This window comes from Equus przewalskii, chromosome 8 (genome assembly GCF_037783145.1).
Source record: "Equus przewalskii isolate Varuska chromosome 8, EquPr2, whole genome shotgun sequence".
Classification (NCBI taxonomy): Eukaryota; Metazoa; Chordata; class Mammalia; order Perissodactyla; family Equidae; genus Equus; species Equus przewalskii.
In genome coordinates this window covers 46,544,989-46,563,730 of record NC_091838.1, presented here as the reverse complement: position 1 = coordinate 46,563,730, position 18,742 = coordinate 46,544,989, and the positions used below count along the sequence as shown (strand labels likewise).

At 33.6% G+C, this 18,742-nt stretch overlaps 1 protein-coding gene across 22 annotated transcripts in view; it reads right to left on the bottom strand.

Moving 5' to 3' along the window:
- The window catches only part of VPS13B (vacuolar protein sorting 13 homolog B), a 777,317-nt gene that overhangs the window by 671,812 nt on the left and 86,763 nt on the right, over positions 1–18,742 (bottom strand). For all 22 annotated transcript variants that reach the window (XR_011543460.1, XR_011543461.1, XR_011543462.1 and 19 more), the window contains 3 exons: positions 14,955–15,146; positions 9,752–9,921; positions 6,375–6,569 (listed from right to left, as the gene is read on the bottom strand). Coding sequence is in view for 18 of the 22 variants with exons in the window: in XM_070631834.1 (XP_070487935.1) it covers positions 6,375–6,569; positions 9,752–9,921; positions 14,955–15,146 (557 nt within the window). In the remaining 4 variants the exon portion in view is untranslated. The remainder of the gene's footprint in view (positions 1–6,374; positions 6,570–9,751; positions 9,922–14,954; positions 15,147–18,742) is intronic.

Below are 18,742 nucleotides of genomic sequence, written 5' to 3'. Positions count from 1 at the left end.
AGAAGATAAACATCTCAAACAGGAAACACTAACACACAGGGATACAAAAAAAAGGAGATACTGTTTTCCAACAACATGCAAAAGCAGCTCAACCTCAACATTTATCTCTCATTATTATTTTTTATTTCTTGAATTTATAAAACACTGACTTTCCTATCTCCAGGATTAATATTAACTTCCAGTTCTACAGTGAAACATACTGAAAATTTCACAGTCACTAATTTTCAAAGCAAAATACTTCCATTTAATAAATACAAACTAATGATCAATTTCTTAGAAAGTATTAAGCTACTTCCAAATGGTTTCAACAAGCTATTATGCCCCTATCATTCATCAAACTGATAATGTTAAATCCTTTCCTCTAAAGTCAGTTTTTAGTGAACAAATAATTTTGTGGAAATAAGACATTAGTTAGAATTATATATTTTCAGACAAAATTGCATTTCAAAGAACCTACCTACCTAATTACTATCAAGAAAAATGAAAGTGATATACTTATTAATTCCTATCAGTTCTGCTATTAACCAAGTGGCAGGAAATACAGAATTGAGAGGAAAAAGAAAAAAATCTAAAAACATGTTTCTGATACTTTAATGGTTGATCTTAAAAATTAAGTTATTCCACATTCATTCTCTTTGAAGATTTGTTATGAGCAATACTCTATAAAAAGAACTTCCGGGCATTCTGAAATGTGCAATTTCAGCATTTCATATTTCCTCTCAAAGGCCCATTATCTTAAAAATTCTGAAATTTACAATTATTAATACCACTCAATATAAAACATGATTATTAAAACAATGCCCAACCTCCAAGTTTTTCTAAAGTATGAATAAAGGTAATATTTTATCATATAGGATTATCTACCTTCAACTAAGCACCCTCTCAAGCCACTTTCTAATATTCTATAAAATTCTCCAACAATATAATCACAGACACTATCATTAACTGTACTCAGATGGAAATTGGGTGTAGAGGAGATCCCCTGCTGGTTGTTTGCAGAACTGCAAAGGACTTTGGGGAAATTGCATATCATTCTGTAATTTTTTTTAAACTTTTACTAAATTTACATGTTGTCCCAAGATGCTTCTAAGAGAACAAAGAAGTACAAAGTATAATGAAAGATGTCCTATCTACCACATCAAAAATAATTATTTCAAAATAACCAATTTTCAGCTCTCTCTTTTCAACTACAGCAATGAGATACACAGATTTACAACACCTATATAATCTAAAAACTTGTCAACAGCCCTTAGCCAAGATTACAAATACTTGATCTAGAAAAAGAAAAACCAGCACAATATGAATTTAGGTGCTTTTGCCAAGGATAGTTCATATAATCAGAAATAGAATAAAAGTACACTGCAAACTGACGGTCTGAAGCAGTAAGAATGTATGAAGCAGTAACTACTAATATAAATTTTAGCCAAAGCAAATGTCAACTTGAACAAGATGACTTACACATTATATTAAATAAAAAGTTAAACGTGTAGTGCCGCCTTTAAAAAATCCAATTAGAAAACAATAAAAATAAGTACATCATCTATATTTTAACACATTACAACAAATGTTCTTGAATTAACATCTCAAACAGATGAAGCCATAGTAGATTTAGAAACATAAAACAACTTAGTTCTAATAAATTTTTAATAAAAATTAGTTTGCAAAGTTAGGATTTGCAATGGTAGAAAGACAAAAACTATAAAAAGCACAAACCGTAAAACAACAATGAAAACACATAATTGTGATGTAAAATAAATCATTTTATGCTGTTGCCATTATAAGACACTCAGTATAACAGTATAACCACATCCTAAAGATGTGTCCTTTTCTTAAAAGAACAAAAAAAAATCAAGCATTACTTTCATGTAAAAAATTAATCTGTATACAGTAACATATTGGAACATACAAAAATTGAAGAAAGAATTATTCTAACTGCAATTCTACAGCATAATAATGAACATTTTAGAAAGAAAAAGCCATCAAGGGAAAAGGATGGAACCGATCTAGTTGATAAAAATTTAGAATTTCAGAGCTAAAACTGCTTTGAGATTATTTAACTAAATCACCTCATTTCACATATGGGAAAAATGAAGTATAAAAAGGATAAAGAACTTCCTCAAAATTACATATTGCTAGAACAGCAATATCATGCTTCATTTGATTTAGAGTTCATCCATTAGCTCACAATTTTTCACTCTGCCTTGCTTCCTTCCTCCATTTCCTCCTTCTTCTCTCCAAAAAAGTAAGGTTGATTCTCTCTACTTATTCTTAAAGAAAAAACAGACAAACAATCTTTCTCACCACCACCTCTCCTCCAACCATCAGTAAAATTCTACTTCTCACCTTGATCAGCAAACATCTTGAAAGAGTAACCTGGAGAATGCTACATTTTTTTTCATTGTCTAGGCATTCCTTAAACCTTCTAAATCTAGTTTCTGTTCGTGTATCCATTAAAACAAAAAGAAACTCTGGACTGAAACTGATACTTACATTCTTTTCTTATGGAAAGAAATTAAGTATTTTCTCTTGATTTTTTTTTCACTAACAATTTAAGCGAGGAAACAATAAATAATAAACGATTTTTCCATCACCCAGAATTTTCAAAATATGAATACTGTGATTCCGTCACCTATACTTTTAAAGAAATAAAACCCTCCAGAATACATAAGGAATGCTTACAGCTGAACAATAAAAAGACAAATAACTCAATTTAAAAATAGGCAAAAGATCTGAATAGCTATTTCTCAAAAAAAGATGTATAAATGTCCAATAAGCACATGAAAAAAATGCTCAATATCATTAGTCTTTTTGGAAACATGAATCAAAACCACGAGATAGATACCACTTAACAACCACTAATATAACCAAAATCAAAAACACAAACAAAAACAAGTGTTAGTGAGGATATAGAGAAATAAGAATCCTCATTTGCTGCTAGTGGGACAGCAAAACAATGTAATAATCCCTTTGGAAAAAAGTTTGGCAGTTCCTAAAAATGTTAAAAATAGAGTTACCATATGACCAGGCAACTCCACACTTGTGTCCACACAAAAACCTAATCACAAATGTTTGTAGCTATATTAATTCACAAGAGCCAAAAAGTGGAAACAACACAAATGTCCATCAACAGATAAAGAGAGAAACAAAATACAATATATTCATACAATGGAATATTATTATTAATATGGAATATCAAAAGGAATAAAGTACTGATACATGCTACAACACGAATGAACCTTGCAAATATTACTAGTGAAAGAAGTCAGTCAAAAAAGACCGTATGTTGTATGATTCCATTTATATGAAATGTCCAGAATAGGCAAATACATAGAGACAAAGTAGACCAGTGGTTGCAAGGGGCAGGAGGAGAGGAGTAAATGGGGAGTGAATGCTAATGGTAGAGAGTTTCCTGTTAGGGTGATAAAAAAGTTATGAAAGTAGATCGTGGTGATGGCTGCATTAACTCTGTGAAAATATTAAAAGTCACTAATTCTATTGTTCATAAAAGGTGAATTTATGGTATATAAATTATCTCAGTAAAGTTGTTATTTAAAAAATAAAAAGCCTTACAACATAGCTAAAGTCTATTTTAACCATGACCCTCACACTAGTCCTACTGGGCCAACCTCAACCATGTCCAGACCACATAAATCCACTTTCAGCAGTTTAGAATGTATCTTATCCATTTGTTATACAAGTATAGACCCTTTCTTATCTGGGAACAATCTTTAGCATTATTATGTTTTCTTAATTTACATAAATGGCATAATACTATATATACACCATTATGCTTCCTGGTATTCCCACCAAAAATTATGTTGTAGAGAGCTATCCATGTAAGCATAGATAGACCTCTAGTTGTATATATCTCCTTATGCAAAAATTTCTCTGGGGCAGAGATCAGCAAATTATAGCCCAGAGGTCAAATTCTATCATGGTCTGTTTTTGTATTGTCTACAAGCTAAGAATAATTTTGACATATGAACATTTATAATCAATTTGATGCTAGGGAATACTAAGTTGGAACCCCAATGAGGTGAAATATTATCCCAAGAAAAAGAATACCACTCTTCTGATTAGTAAAACTGTATTACAAAAAATGAGTACTCTATTATATTTTGAATCTCATCAACTCAAATGATACCAATTTATACACCCACCAACTGTGTATGAAAGGACCATTCCTCCAAATCTCCAGGGAAAATTGTTTACTTGAGGTCAAAAATTGCCAAATCTAAAAAATCCAAAGGGCTTTGATTCTACTACAACCTTCTTGATCTCTCTGAAGCATGTGCCATAGCTGAGCCTTGGAGTAACAAGGCCTTAAATTTACAAATACTTTTATAGTTTAAAGGTATTTTCACTAACTTATTTTCTACATATGTTTCAAACACCAGATGCTTTGCAATGCCTTAGCTACTTGATGCCATACATATTCAAAGGATGAGTTTGGCAGTTAAATAAAGAGAACTTTGGTTAAGATATATGAAAGTTCACCTGCATGTTTTCTTCACATATCCATGACAACTCTCTTACATAATAAATTTCATTACATGAAATAGGAACTACATATTATTTCATCGTATCATCAATACAGTCAAATTTAGGCACACAAAATTAAAACTTGAGCATTTGTTTGAGTATTCAACTGAAAATTACTTAGGGTCCAATACTCCACACACACATGAAGTAGACATTTAAATCCTCTACTATTCCCACTCTGTCCAACACCTAACTTCCTGGGACATTTAACGTGCCCATTATAGCAACAGTCAAACTAACCAAAATATAAAAGACAACTAGACAGCATGTGTAGCAAAAGTCCTTTTCCCAAAACATAACTTTATTGGGACTACACTGTAACTAACTTTGACATTACCCTGGAAATTTAAGTAGCTTTTAACATGCTAACAAATAGTAGTGGTAAACAACTATTCCAATAACTTTTATGTCAGTATGGATGACAACCATATTGGTGACCAACAGCTTTGGTGACCATTCTCCTTGAGGATGGGGTATGCCCTATTCATCTTTAATGCTGAGTGTCTGCAATATGGAAAGAACTTAATATTTGCCAAATTGATGAATCCTACCTGAGTAGAATATCTTGGAAAGATTAGTGAACTGCCTAAAATTAGACCTGTTTCAACAAAACAAGGCATATATCTTAACGTTACAATCTGATATTCAAGTTGCATCAACATTAAAAAAAAAAATACACCTCAGTGTACTAATTGTGGTAATGAATTAAAAAACATAAGTGTAAAATATTATCTAAATATCTAGCTTTCAAAAATATCTTCTGGTACTCTCCACACGACATAAAACACTATGACAGATCATTATAATAACAGCCTAATGAATCACACTTCCCTGTGTCCACACCCCTTTGAAACATCATACTGTCACTCCTCCATCCTCTTAAAAATGGGCTTTGCATGGACATCTAGGAAAACATGTTCTAATACCCTACATGGTTCAAAAGCAGTCAAATTTTAACATCTTAAAAACCCCTGGAGACGATCTAAACTGGTATGTCCTTTTACTTTACAAATAAGCAAATAGATAAGAACTTTAAAACATCAAACAATAAAGTATGAACTAATAAACTCAGGAGTCTATTTTTGGAGTCCTCTAATTTTTTAGTACTTTACATAAAATTTAGTGCATTTTCAGTACTTATTCTCGAATTCAACTTTGTATAGTTGCCTTTAGTCCATAAAACAATTTGATTAGGTATACACTGTCTCTATGTAGACTACACACTTGTGTTTGCTTAGCAAAAATACTTATTACTCAACATTTGAGTTTATCTTTTTGTATGTAGCTATACTGGGATGTATTATTTATTTAAAACAAAAGATATGGAAGAGTGAGTAAAGCCTCCAATAATTAACTTTACATAACGTGATTTAAAGCAATAAGAGAGTTTTCCCTTTGTATCAAGAAATTAACATGAATTCAATAAGAGGAAAGTGACTAAAAAGCAGATGTGTTAAACTCTTTATAAAACATTGTCTCACATAAACATTCACCTCAAAGAAATCAGGAGTCTTTTAAAGCTTCCTTATAAACTAGGTGCTTTTCATACTGCTTATAAATATCATCATGGATGATACATAAAATCTTCAAAAATTATAATTACCATTATCTTATAAATAGCAAGCTATTAATCCCAAATAATTGAAGAAATATCTTTAAAATAGATACTTTTATTTATTTTAATTATAATGAGTATCTCTCTCATATTTTACTTAAATCTCACCATATGGGGTACTAATTCTGTGAAATTACAACTCCAGGATAAAAGAGATCTATTTAATTCTCCCAAAGCCAACCAAACACTAATGAACAAGAAAATTCACTTTTCATACCTTAAGGTAGCAGTGTGCATAGCAATAATGAAGCAGATTATCAGAAGGTTGAGTAAGGCTGCTGACCACACGCACCAACTGTTCAGCATACATTGGAACAGAATGTTCCAGATTAATTTTATCCACCAATATCTGAATAGATGGCAAAGGCCGAAGAGACTGGAAGTTTGTAGTATTCATGAAGTTACTTGAATTCTGGAAAATAACAGTGTTCACTTTATACTTTAGGAGAACAGTGACTGATGTGCAATGCCCTCTATACAAGCTTCAGACTGGCACATTTTGTAGCGATAGCAAACCAATCTAGAAATGATGACTTTATGTGGGACTCTATTACCACAACCAAATACAAACAGCTTCTGCATATTTTTTAAGTATGTTCCAGATTTCAAAGAATGCATATTTACTGCACAATTATCACTGCCTTTTTAGCTAAAGCTTTTTATTTCTTCAATCAACTAGAATAGTGTCTTTGTGTGCCTCAGTACATTTTCTTAAACTCAATCATTCCAAAAAAATTTCCTAGATAATCTCAGAGCCAGCCACCCTTTATCTTCTTTCCTTTAACTCACATTTAGATGACTAATAGACTAAATGCACCACTCCAGACAGTTTCAAGATACTCACAAAAAGCAAAGTTTGCAGGATAAAAAAATTTCTGATCCATATCACATCTACTAAGATACATGCTAAAGGTTCATAAAGTCCTAAGAATTTCAAGGTGGGCTTGATATTTTCAGTGTTACAGAACATTCCTAAACTTCCAAATAAATGCTTCAAAATAAACTCCCTTAAAATGCCATACCTGTAGTTCTCAATGAGGAACAGTATGACCTTCCATCCAGAAGTACATAAAAATATGTGGAAAGAGCAGTTTCTTTGGGGTTTTTTTGCCTGTCTTTCATTGTCACAATAATTGGGGAACAGTACTAGCCTTTAGCAAGAATTAGCTGAAGATGGTAAATCCTACATAATACTTCTCCAGCCCCAAAAGACAACAATGCCATTATTGAGAAACACTGTGCCTAAAATTGACTAAGCTGAATATATAATCCTGCTTTTTTGACTCCTTATTAGCAATTTTTAAACCACCACTTATTAACCAATTACTTTACTTTTTTAAGAGACTTTATTTTGGATTATTGAGGTACAACACATAGTAGAACACATAAATTTTAACTGTAGAGCTCAAAAAATTTTTACTTCTGTAACCATCAGGCATTTCAAGCTGAAGGCTATGAAGGCCTAGAAGGCTATGCCCCTTTTCAGAAAATGCTGAATCCCCACCAGCAGGAACCAATATTCTCTCTTCAATCACCATAGATTAATTTTGTCTGTTCTTGAACTTCATGTAAATAGAATCATACAGTATATTCTCACATCTCCCTGCTTTCATTTAACTTAACATCTGGGAGAATTACCAATGTTGTTCATTCTTTGAGCTGACACTTTTGTCTTTATGAAGTGGCTCTCTTTATTTCTAATAATACTTTTTTTTTTTAAGCAAGGCCTGTACCTGGTTTTTGTTGTTTTGCTTTTTTTTTAAGATTGACACCTGAGCTAACATCTGTTGCCAATCTTTTTTCCCCCTCCTCAAAGCCTCCCAGTACATAGTTGCATATTCTAGTTGTAGGTCCTTCTGGTTGTGCTATGTGGGACGCCGCCTCAGCATGGTTTGATGAACAGTGCCATGTCCGTGCCCAGGATCCAAACTGGCGAAACACTGGGCCACTGAAGTGGAGCACGTGAACTTAACCACTCGACCATGGGGCTGGCCCCTCTAACAGTACTTCTTGTCCTAAGCTCTCTAGTTTCTGGTATTAAAATAGTCACGCTATCTTACCTTTGATTAGTACTTAAATTGCATATCTTTTTCTATGCTTTTACTTTTAACCTGTGCCATAGTTTTCCATTCCAGAATTTCATTTGGTTCCTTTTTCATGGATTGAAGTGTCTTTTAAAATCTTCTACCTTTTTGTCTCTTTCTTGAACTTATTAATCACAGTTACTTTAAAGTTCATGTCTAATGCTGACATAATTTTTATTTTCTCCACTGAAATTTTCCCCAGATGATCTCTTAACCCAGCAACGCAATAATTATGAGTGGCCCATAGAGGGTAAATATACAAAATGAAACTACTGCATCATAGTCAACTCCCTGCCATACTTCCATAAGTTCATGTTATCTAAAGTTAGGACAGTTTTTACTTCTATAATCTTCATCATTATGCAGATATCAAAAGAAATATTACCAAAAAAATACTAAATTAAGGAGACAATACCCTATATGTATACAACAAAGTCAGAAAGCAATACATTGTATATGAACCTTAAACAAATATTAAGCATCTAGTAAGTCCTCATTAACAATAACAGCAGTAACCACTGGGTTCCTAATATGGGCAAAACGGTTTACATGCATTATCTCATTGAATATTCAAAATAATTCCAGAAGCTAGGTACTGTAGGGGACTGCTCTGTGCCAGCACCCTGACAATCTTACACAAATCCATTTAGACCACCAAAGGCAAGGCCCAACCACAGCAGACCTAATTCTTGGTAGAACATCCTTGTGATACTCTCAGGGGAAGATAAGTGCTCTTGTGAGGAGCTGCTAAAAGACCATTTCTGACCCACCATCTCATTTTGAGGGAGGCTGCTATGAGACATCTTCTCATTAGCATCCCTCATGCAGGTGAGATATGGGGCTTTCAACCCACCCATCTTAGAGTACAGCTGTAGGCTATATAACTGCTTAGGTGCAGTGTGGAATTGAATCCTCGCCAACAAGGTACCCTACCATATGTATTGCATGTCATTTGGCCTTGGGTTGTCCTGAAAGGGACATGGCGAGCTGACACCATTACCAATTTGCTTTTGCTGTCTATGTAAAACTATCTGAATCTATCTGGGTTTCTTGCTTCTTTACTGGCTGAATCTGTCAGCCCACTTGAAAAATATAATTTTCTTTTGTTTTTCAGAAAAGGAAAACAAGGCTTAGGGATATAATGCAAGGTATCATAAGGTGTCTAGTTAGTATACGGTCTGACCTGTAGGCCCATGCTCTTCAACATTTCTTTACATAGCCTTAGTTTGAGGTTATTTTACTTAAAAATATATTTTTATACATGTTTATATGTTATATAATAATAATACAAAATTTATAAATCATATCTTTATATAATTTTATATACTATAAATATAAATAAATATAAATTATTTTCTAAGAATTAACAATCATAGTTACATTGCTTTAACTTCATCACAGATAACTATATAAGCAGATATCCTTTTACTTAATCACATTCCTCTTACAATATCATAGAACCAACAAATATGCATAGATGAGAAAACAAGTAGTAAATTGCAAAATATACCTTATCTCCCATAATGACAGGTAGCAAATGATCTAGCAAGTTGAACTCAGCCATGAAAATCGTGCAGGTGCATTTAAGGAGAGTAACACTTGTATGTCGAGTAGGAATATATTCCTCCAAAGATGCCACTTCTTCAGGATTCAGTATTGTTTCATTTTCATACTTAATATCTAAAATGAAATGATGAAAATTTAATGAAAAATTATTTTTAAACAATTCACTTTATTTTTTAAAATTTTTCCTACTTCTCCCCAAAGTCCTCAGTACACAGTTGTACATTTTAGTTGTCAGTACTTCTAATTGGCTTGATGAGCAGTGCTAGATCCGTGCCCAGGATTCAAACCGGTGAAACCTTGGGCTGCCAAAGAAGAGTGCACGAACTTAACCCACCTGACCATAGGGCTGGCCCCAATAATTCACTTTCTTAAATAACCTAAAAACTAATTAATTGGTTCCCCAAATTTTAAGGTCAAATTCTATTTTTTTCAACAATGAAGCAGTTGTAAAACAATGTGTTACCTTTAACAGATACAAATTACACCACTCCAGAATGTATATGTATGTCTTTACTATACAAAAATACACATTTTCTATTTTTAAATATTCTAAAGAAATTCCTAATCTTTTTCATTAAAAGAATAATAGATTCTGTTCATACAAATACCACTAAAGTAATGTAAAAGCAAGCCACAGACTGGGAGGAAATATTTGCCACAGATAGATAAGATATATAGATATAGATATCTCCACAAAGAACTTGGACCCACAGCATTTAAAAAAACAAAATTTAAAACTTCTTAAAAATCAATAATAAATAATTCAATTTTAAAAAAATGGGTAAAAAAAACCTTAAACAAGCAAAAGATAATATATCCAAATGGCCAAAAATTATATCAAAAGATAATTAACATCACTAGGCATCAGATAACTACAAATAAAGTCACAATGTGATAACACTACAGACCCACTGGAATGGCTAAAATAAAAAAGACTAAGAATATTAAATGTTGACAAGCATGTAGACCAAACATCAGCAAACTTTTTCTATGAAGAGCCATAAAGAAAATATTTTAGGCTTTGTGGGCCAAATAGTCTTTGTCACAATTACTCAACTCTGCCACTGTAGTACAAAAGCAGCCACAAACAACACATAACTGAATGAGCACGACTATGTTCCAATAAAACTTTATCTATGAAAACTGAAAATTAAATTTCATATAGTTTTCATGTGTCACAAAATATGATTCTTCTTTGTATTTTTTTCAAACTATTTATAATGCAAAACCCATTATCAGCTCATCAGCTGTGCAAAAAGAGGCAGTGAGTCTTGGTTTGCCAAGTGCTGGTCAAGAGCAAGTAAACTCTCCTACATTGCTGATAGGAGAGTAAAGTGGTTTGGGAGAATAAAGTGGTTCAATCACTTTGGAAAACAGTTTGGAAATATCTACTACAGGTAAACATCTGCAATCCTTTTACCTAAGCGATTCCAGTCTTAAATATCCAAAAGAAATGGTACATATGTTTACCAAAAGGCATTTACTAGATTGTTTGTAGCAACACTACCACAATAACTAACAACTAGAAGCCAACCAAATATTCATCAACAGTAAAATGGATAAATAAGTTATGGTATATTCACACCATGGGATACTACACAACGAGAATGAATCTCATAAACATAATGTAAGCTAAAGCCAGAGACCTAAGACTACATACTATGTGATTCCATTTGCATGAATTCTAAAATAAGCAAAACTAAATCTGTGATATTAGAAGTAAGGACAGTGGCTAGCCTGGAGGTCAGAGTAGTAACCAAAAGAGGGCACAAAGGGGAGTTCTGAAGTGCTGGTAAGGTTCCATTTCTTCAACAGTTAGTTACATAGATGTGGTTAAGTTTGCAAAATTCACAGAACTATACCCTTAGGTTTTGTGTGCTTTCCAATATGCATATTAGACTTCAGTAAATAGTTAAAAAAAAAAAAAAAGAGTAGAGCAGAACTGCTAACTGAAGATTTAATACATACGCACCCATATATATGTATATATGTATGTACAGGAGCTCTCACTTTGCACAGTTCTGATATGCATGAATTTCAGTTATCTTCTTTTAGTTAAAAAATGCCAGTTCCCAAAAAACACAGTTCAAATATCAGTTACCACAGTATAATAACTGTAAATAACTGCATGAAGTGCAAACTTCGCTGCTAGTTCTTCAGTCCCAAAATCATTACATAAGTAAGAGCTGAGCATCACAATCAGTGACCAATCATGTCACTTCTTTCAAAGTCTGTCAGGTTTGGTTACTGGTTACTAGTATCTGTTATTTAGTTCATGCATAGACAGCAAAGCATGTACTAGTTGAACTGGCTCCTTGTTTAGTGGTGATAAACTCATGTGACGTTTTACAAAAATGGATAATTCAAACAGAGAATTGGCAATCAAAGATGAAAGTGCAGCAAAGAAATAAAACTGCTAATGCTGGAAGTGAAATTCTAAACAAACATAAACGGAGTTACAGAAGAAACAGCTGACCATGGGAATATAAACACTGCACCTCTGGAGAGACTCTCGATATGCAGCCAGGGAAACATAGTAAAGATAAACTTATCAATGTAGGTGAGGAAAGTGGTTGTGACAAAAAGGATGAAGCTGTCTCAGAGGAAGCGATGCAAGCCAAATACTTCCTATTAAAGGAACTCTCAGAGGTTTTCACGCATTGAAAGTGTATAGGATGAAATGTTGGAATCTGATCCAAACTTAGGAGTATGACAATTTGTCAAAGCATGGGAAAGACACCCTCACTCCATGATGTAAGTTATATGAGGAGACAAGAACTATTCAAGCTACTCGATAAATTTTTTACAAAGAAATAAAACCTTTAACTTTTTACTATTCCTTTTACTATTATTTTCATTTCTATATACATTTATATCAAGAGTAAGAGGAGTTTTTAGTGTTTTGACAAAAATATCGAAAAGTGTGGAACAACTGCAATTTGTCCCTCTGAATATCATCACTTTGCATAATTTCAGCTTGCACATTTTTATGGTCCCTAACTACCATGCAAAGTGAAAAGTGCCTATATATTAAAGTCAGTTAACAATAGTTTCTTTATATATATCACATTTTTGACATGAGAAACTGCTTCAAATAAAAATTCATGTTATATGTTGGACTCTGACATGAGAAAAACAAATTATGCACTGTTTTTTGTGTAAACATAAATTTTCATTTTTCTGGGATAAAAGCCCAGGAGTACAGTTGCTGGGTTATATGGCAGTTGCATGTCTAGTTTTCAAAGAAACTACCAAACTGTTTTCAGGAGTGGCTGTACCATTTCACATTCCCACCAGCAATGAATGAGTGATCCAGTTTCTTCACATTCTTCCCAACATTTGGTGTTGTCACTGTTTTTTATTTTAGCCATTCTGTACGTACCATTCTATCACTTACAGGAGTGTCTGGCATGGAGTACGCATTCAAGCAAGGTGCAAAAAATGAATGCATGGGGGCCGGCCCTGTGGTGGAGTGGTTAAGTTTGCACACTCTGCTTCGGCAGCCCAGGGTTTCACAGGTTCAAATCCTGGGCACGGACATAGCACCGCTCATCAAGCCATGCTAAGGCGGGATCCCACATGCCACAACTAGAAGGACCCACAACTAAAAATGTACAACTATGTACGGGGGGGCTTTGGGGAGAAAAAGGAAAAATAAAATCTTAAAAAAAAAAAATGAATGTATGAACATGTCAAGCACTTATTATGCACTACCCACTCTGTTACATGTTTTTATATGCAATAACCTTTAGGAGGTCCTATTAGTGTATCATTAAGAATAATGGTAAATTTTCTGTGACAAAAATAAAATAAAAGAAGATTCAACAAAAACAGCAGCTTATTTCTCTTTCACATAATCTGAGTCTAAAGGCTCCAGATCTGACATGGTGCTTCTACACTACCTAAGACCTAGGTTCTTTCTATCTTGCTGCTGTGTCATCCTCAGAATGCAGTTTTCATCTCAGGGTCTAAGATGAGACCCTGTCTCCCGTCCTGTCATTATAATTGCTTTCCAGCCATTATAATGCGGGAAGTGGAGGAGAAGGTATGCTCTTTTCCTTTTAAAGTCATGGCCCAAAAATTCACATTAAGTTCTGCTCCCATCACAGTAGCCAGAACCTAGTCATATGACTCTACTTGGGATGTGTATTCTTTATTCCCATGATGAAAATTTCTATCATGGAAATTTCTATTACTATAAGAGAAGAATGGATATTAGGGAGACAACCATTCCTGTCACAATAATTAAACTTGTTATACAGATAGAGAAATGAAAAATCAGTTATGTTAGTTAAACTTCCTAAGGTCAATAAGAAGTGGGGAGTCAGAATTCAAACCACAGTCTGACCACATAGGCTGAGTTACCATCCTATTCTCCCTCATTATGCTATCATGTCCTACTCTACAGGACTTTATTGCATAAAAAAGGAATTTGCATTTTATGAAACTGTGATAACCAAATCTTCATACCATGAAGAAAAAAATTAGTTGTACACCAAATTCTTTTTTACCAGTAAGACCTAAGTTTTCTTGAATGTTAAATTTGTATGTTTAGAGCCCATCTTCATGGGGTTCATGTCTCCTCCTTAGAATCCACTAAGGTGGAAAAATGGTCATATTTCAAGAGTATATATTAGAAAAAGTATCAAAAAGGTGTGACAATAAAATACTGCCGGTACTGGGCCCGGCCCTGTGGCCAAGTGGTTAAAGTTCAGCATCAGTTAGCTGGGTTCGCAGGTTCAGATCCTGGGCGCAGACCTACTTCACATATCAGTCAAACTGTAGAGGTGTCCCACATATAAAAGAATAGACGAGGATTGGCACGGATGTTAGCTCAGGGCTAATCTTCCTCAAACCAAAAAGAAGAGGATTGGCAATAGATGTTGGCTCAGGGCAGCTCTTTCTCAGAAAATACTGACAATACTGGCAAATAGCTTCTAAATCTTGATCTCTCCCATAACTTCCACACACAAGTTTACTCTCCCATAACTTCCACACACAAGCTTATTCTTTATATTAACAACTAAATACATGAAAGTCAGACAGGCAAAATATACTACAAAGTATAAGTTGGCAAAATACAACAAATTGGATTATATACTTATTCAAATCAACTGGTAAGAGATTCAAAATTAAGCCAAACAGACCTGGTTTTAGCCTGCTATATGGTTCATATTCATGTTCCAAGGCACAAACAATCATTTTCAAAATTCTGTGTACTGCACTGCTATCCAAGCGAAAATCAAGAGGACCTATAACAAGGCTTTTGGTAGACCTCTCCTGAACGGTTCCTAAATCTTCACTTTTCCCTGAAGAAAAGTCTTGTTGATTTGCAGAACCTACAAGAAGCCAAATTTTATGTTAATATTTTAAGCATCAATCAGACATACCAAGCATATATTTTAATATTACTCTTTTCTCATCTTTTCAGCTTTTAGCTTAATGCCTTAAAACCAATCCACCATCAGCTGGATACACAGAATCCTGCCAATCTATATTTTTCTCTCTGCAGATGAGAAGATATTATCAACAAAAAACAATTATTCCTATTATCCATTTAATGTTATAAGAAGTGCTATACAATTGAAATGGTCATTGTTGGAAAATTATTCTGTAAAATCTAATTGTTTAATATTCAATAATTCTATACACAATGCTATTAAGTTGACTTGGAAGAGGAACACTGGAGGAAGTTACACTTTACTACTATTTTATCTTAAAGTTCCACAGAAAAATCGATTGTTTAAAATTACATGTTCATAGGGTGCCTTGAGAATTTCATAATGACCACGAAAGTGAAGAGCAGGTATTATCTTCTTTGAACTTTTTCCAGAATTAAACTATTATGGCCGCGCTCCATGGTGCAGAACCCAAGTTCTTCAATCCCTTATCTGCCCATATATTGAAGAGAAACCAAGGCTATCTTCTAACGGAAATCTTGGCCCTACCTACAGGTATTTCTCCTTATCTAATATGGACACTCTATATTAGAGACATGGTTTTAATACATAAATCTACTACTATAATTGACAACATACAGTAATTTTTAATTCTTAAGCCATTTTGTTTACTTAAACAAAAGCAGAAAAGCAAGGCTTTCCAGCATTTAATAACTTTAGAATCTAGGAAGGCCCAATTAAACACAAAAATTCTATATCTAGACCTTCTAACAACTTTTTCAGAAATATATTTCCTTCATTTCAAACAAAAGAGTTCAGTTCAATTTTTAGTCTTGATACAACAGACAAAAAAATAAATTTATTATTCATATATTCTTAACAAGATTACCATACACAGACTTAAATATCCTACCAAATAAAACAAAGTTAATCTTATACATATTTTATGACGCACATAAATAACACTCAGTTGCATTAGAAATCGGGTATAAATAATGTACCATTCACACAAAACAACGTTACTTTCCACAGCTAAACCAGGCATTTTTAGAGTTACCTGTTAGGATACAGTAACTTGAAAACAAGAACTTCAGGTGCAAATCACAACATTCAAAAAGAAGGAAAATGCCCTGCTTTGAATCCTGTAGGGGCTTATCAGTCTTCCTAAACAAATGCCACTTTATAAGAAGACCTTTCTTTTAGATGTCAAATTGTCTCTAAAATAATAAAAGCCTACGGGGCTTCTATTTTTTTCCACAGATAATGCAACTTAATTATAATGCAGTTTAAATTTAGATGCCACTGGCTTGTCAAATGAAATATTGCAACTGGCTTTAGCCATGTCTTTTCAGCAAGGTATATCTACTCGTGCCCACCCTTAACATGTTTAATCACTCCAGCCCCCTGAATGTTTGACTGCTCTTATTAAGAGTCAGGACAATATCCAGGTAGCCTAATAAAAAGGAAGGACTTGTCAGTCTCCCCAGGACAACGAGAGACAAAAGAACCTACACTGCCCATATCTCCCTGTACTTTTATACCTACCAATAGAAAATTATTCTTCTTCCTATCTGAAGAAGAAACCTGAAAGCTATCAAAACAACTCCACCAACCATGTGTGCTGTCACTGTGCAAGGAAGTCTGCTTTCATTGGTGAGAAACTATATATCCCTAGTTTTCCTCTTTGACTAGAGATTTCTCTCTCCCATTGGTTCTCATTAAAGTTTGCTTGTATAACTTAGACATTATGAGTCTGAGTGTCTGTATAAAACTCATAGCTTTAAAGAAAAAAAGAGTCTGCTTTAGTTCTATTCCAGGAACTAGAAAGTTAATCCTTAAACAGAATAAGGTAAGAATCAAGAATCCTTCTATTCCAGTATTCCCCTAAATTGACACCAACTCTCTCCCCAGACATCCAGATTCAAAAGGGCAACGACACCCAGATTCAAAAGGGCAATGAACCATGATACCCCTCTCTCATCTTTTTACTCAATCCAATAACTGAATTGTTTCAATCTGATCTCTTTTTATGTCTCTAAAAATCTTCCTATTGTGGATTACATTTTCAGCTATCTACTTTAGGTCCATAAAAACATTTGCAATGACTTCCTAAATAAAAAGACTAGAAAAGTAATAGTTAGAACAATAGCAAATATTTAAAGTTATATTAATAAGAACTATTTCAATTCCTTTTTTTTTTTTTTTAAAGATTTTATTTTTTCCTTTTTCTCCCCAAAGCCCCCCGGTACATAGTTGTGTATTCTTCGTTGTGGGTTCTTCTAGTTGTGGCATGTGGGATGCTGCCTCAGCGTGGTCTGATGAGCAGTGCCATGTCTGCGCCCAGGATTCGAACTAACAAAACACTGGGCCGCCTGCAGTGGAGCACGCAAACTTAACCACTCGGCCACGGGGCCAGCCCCCTCAATTCCATTTTTAAAACATGGTTTGAGTGCTTTCAAGTAGGATAACAAAAACAAAACAATTATCAGAAGATGTCTATCAATATCAAGCACTAGCACAGAAAATTTAACTAAATTTTAATTTATATGCCATTTTATAATGTGAGTAAAGCACTATATCACTTATCACAACAAAAATAAATAATACAAGCTCTTTTTCTTAATGCATTTACTAGTTTCTTACATTAATTAGGATACTATCATGAACTTAAAACACAGCAATCAAATCTTTCAAAATTTCAGAATTCACTACAAACTTTGTGAAATTATTAGTTTAATATGCTTTTAAATACTTAGATAAAACTTAGGGCACTTTTTGATAATTTGGTCTATGGAAACAAATAAATGTCAAGTCACAACAAGCCAAGAATTTTAGATAAAATATTTCTTTAAAGTATTTCAAATAAACCTCTTATAAAATTTGAAAATACCTCTCTCAGGTTCATAAACACTAAAACTACTACAAATTTCTTGTTTCAGGTAATCAAGAAAGAAGAAAATCTTAACACAGTAGTTATGAATGCAGGCTGAAGAGTTAGAGTGGCTGGGTTCAAATCCCACATAATACGTGTGTGATCTTGGCCAAGTTACTTAACCTGTACAGGACTGGCTGATTCCTCAGCTATAACATGGAAATAATGTTATCTATCTAATAGGGTTATTATGAGGATTAAATAAGCTAGTATACATAAAATACCTAGAAGAGCGCCTTGCAGTTAAAACCATTCCATAAATATTAGCTATTATCACATCACTATCACTGTATTACAAGTGAATATAGATTCACAATGAGAAACACATATGAACACAGCTACCTAAGAGCAGGCAAGGAATAACTGAACTGATTATTGAGTGAATGAATGAATACATTTTTAAAGTACATGTGACATTCACAATTTAAATTAACGATGGAATTTTATTATTTTCTCAAAAAAAATTATCTGCTTGCACAATTGAGAAAGTAGATGTGTAAGTCATGAAACAAAAGCAAGAAAGGGATTAACACAAATCTCAGAATAGCAGTTTCCCCTAGGGAGGGAGGGAGGAGAGTGTGATAGAAAAGGAACACACAGGGGC